Below are 2,500 nucleotides of genomic sequence, written 5' to 3' on the forward strand. Positions count from 1 at the left end.
CTGGAAGCGGAGTCCGGAGACGGACGTCGTGGCGACGCTGAAGAAGCAGAAGAAGAACACGAAGGACGAGTTCGACGAGAGAGCGAAAGCCGTCATCGTGGAGTTCGCTCAGCAGGTGACGGTCGATGACATCATCACCCAGTCAGCCAATCACAGCACAGGATACGATCACATGATTTATTGTTGTGAATAAGAAAGAAACTAATTATACTTAAACTCATCGTTCATGTTACACTGTGAGAGACGTTGCCATAGCGACTGTCTCTCCTCTCCTCCTCCTCTCCTCCTCTCCTTTTCCTCCTCTCCTCTCCTCTTCTTCCTCCTTTTCCTCCTCTCCCTCCTCTCCTCTCCTCTCCTCTTCCTCCTCTACTCCTCCTCTCCTCCTCTCCTCTCCTTTTCCTCCTCTCCCTCCTCTCCTCTCCTCTTCTTCCTCCTTTTCCTCCTCTCCCCTTCTTCCTCCTCCTCTCCTTTCCTCTCCTCTCCTCTCCTCTCCCTCCTCTCTTCCTCCTCTCCTCCTCTTCCTCCTCTCCTCTCCTCTTCCTCCTCCTCCTCCTCTCCTCTCTTCCTCCTCACCTCTTCTGCTCCTCTCTTCCTCCTCACCTCTTCTGCTCCTCTCTTCCTCCTCACCTCTTCTGCTCCTCTCTTCCTCCTCTCCTCCTCCTCTCCTCTTTTGCTCCTCTCCTTCTCCTCCTCCTCTTCCTCTCCTCCTCCTCTCCTCTCTTCCTCCTCACCTCTTCTGCTCCTCTCTTCCTCCTCTCCTCCTCCTCTCCTCTTTTGCTCCTCTCCTTCTCCTCCTCCTCCTCTCCTCCTCTCCTTTCCTCTCCTCTGCTCCTCTCCTCTCTTCCTCCTCTCCTCTTCTGCTCCTCTCTTCCTCCTCTCCTCTTTTGCTCCTCTCCTTCTCCTCCTCCTCTTCCTCTCCTCCTCCTCTCCTCCTCTCCTTTCCTCTCCTCTGCTCCTTTCCTCTCTTCCTCCTCTCCTCTTCTGCTCCTCTCTTCCTCCTCTCCTCCTCCTCTCCTCTTCTGCTCCTCCTCTCCTTTCCTCTCCTTTCCTCTCCTCTGCTCCTCTCCTCTCTTCCTCCTCTCCTCTTCTGCTCCTCTCTTCCTCCTCTCCTCCTCCTCTCCTCTTCTGCTCCTCTTCTCTTCTCCTCCCCTCCTCTCCTCCTCCTCATCTTTCATGTTAAAGACGTTTAAATCTCCTGTTACACTATGAGAGACGTGTTGCCATAGCGACTGAGTGTCTGCCCCCCCCCCCCCCCCACAGGGTCTGAACGCCGCCCTCTTCCACGAGAACAAAGACCCGCGGACCTTCGTGTCGCTGGTTCCGACCTCGGCTCACAGCGGAGACGGGATGGGGAACCTCATCGCTCTGCTCATCGAGCTCACGCAGACGATGCTGGCCAAGAGACTCGCTCACTGTGACGAGCTCAGAGCCCAAGTCATGGAGGTCAGAGACACACACACACACACACACACACACACACACACACACACACACACACACACACACACACACTGAGACACACACACTGTAACACAGAGAGACACACACACACACACACACTGTAACACACAGACACACACACACACACACTGTAACACACACACACTGTAACAGACACACACACACACACTGTAACACACACACACTGTAACACACACTGTAACACACACTGTAACACACACACACACTGTAACACACACTGTAACACACACACACTGTAACACACACAGACACACAGACACACACACACTGTAACACACACAGACACACACACACAGACACACACACTGTAACACACACACACACAGACACACACGCACACTGTAACACACACAGACACACACACGCACTGTAACACACACACACACACACACACTGCAACACACACACACACACTGTAACACACACAGACACACACACACACTGTAACACACACACACACACTGCAACACACACACACACACACACACACACACACACACACACACACACACACACACACACACACAGACACACAGAGACACTGCAGAGAGTAGGAGAACACACCTGATGATGTGAGTGTGTGTTAATGTATTAACTAGGGCTGTCAAACAATTAATTTTTTTAATCGAGATTAATCGAGTTTCCATAGTTAATCGAGATTAATGGCGTTTTGAATTGCATGTTTAAAATCCTGTTATTTTCCATTTGAAGGCCAGGAATGTGTGTGTGTGTTAGTGTGTATTAATATGTGTGTATTGTGTGTGTGTGTGTGTGTGTGTGTGTCCTCAGGTGAAGGCCCTCCCAGGAATGTGTATATTAATGTGTGTATTGTGTGTGTGTGTGTGTCCTCAGGTGAAGGCCCTCCCAGGAATGTGTGTGTGTGTTAGTGTGTATTAATATGTGTGTATTGTGTGTGTGTGTGTGTGTCCTCAGGTGAAGGCCCTCCCAGGAATGTGTGTGTGTTAGTGTGTATTATTATGTGTGTATTGTGTGTGTGTGTGTGTGTGTCCTCAGGTGA

At 51.0% G+C, this 2,500-nt stretch overlaps 1 protein-coding gene across 1 annotated transcript in view; it reads left to right on the forward strand.

Annotated features, from left to right (window-relative positions):
* The window catches only part of eif5b (eukaryotic translation initiation factor 5B), a 30,340-nt gene that overhangs the window by 16,534 nt on the left and 11,306 nt on the right, over window positions 1-2,500 (forward strand). The window contains 2 exon segments of the mRNA XM_053314813.1: window positions 1-115; window positions 1,261-1,443. The exon segment at window positions 1-115 is cut by the window's left edge and continues 17 nt beyond it. Of these exon segments, the coding sequence (XP_053170788.1) occupies window positions 1-115; window positions 1,261-1,443 (298 nt within the window).

Source organism: Scomber japonicus, chromosome 24, assembly GCF_027409825.1.
Source record: "Scomber japonicus isolate fScoJap1 chromosome 24, fScoJap1.pri, whole genome shotgun sequence".
Lineage (NCBI taxonomy): Eukaryota > Metazoa > Chordata > Actinopteri > Scombriformes > Scombridae > Scomber > Scomber japonicus.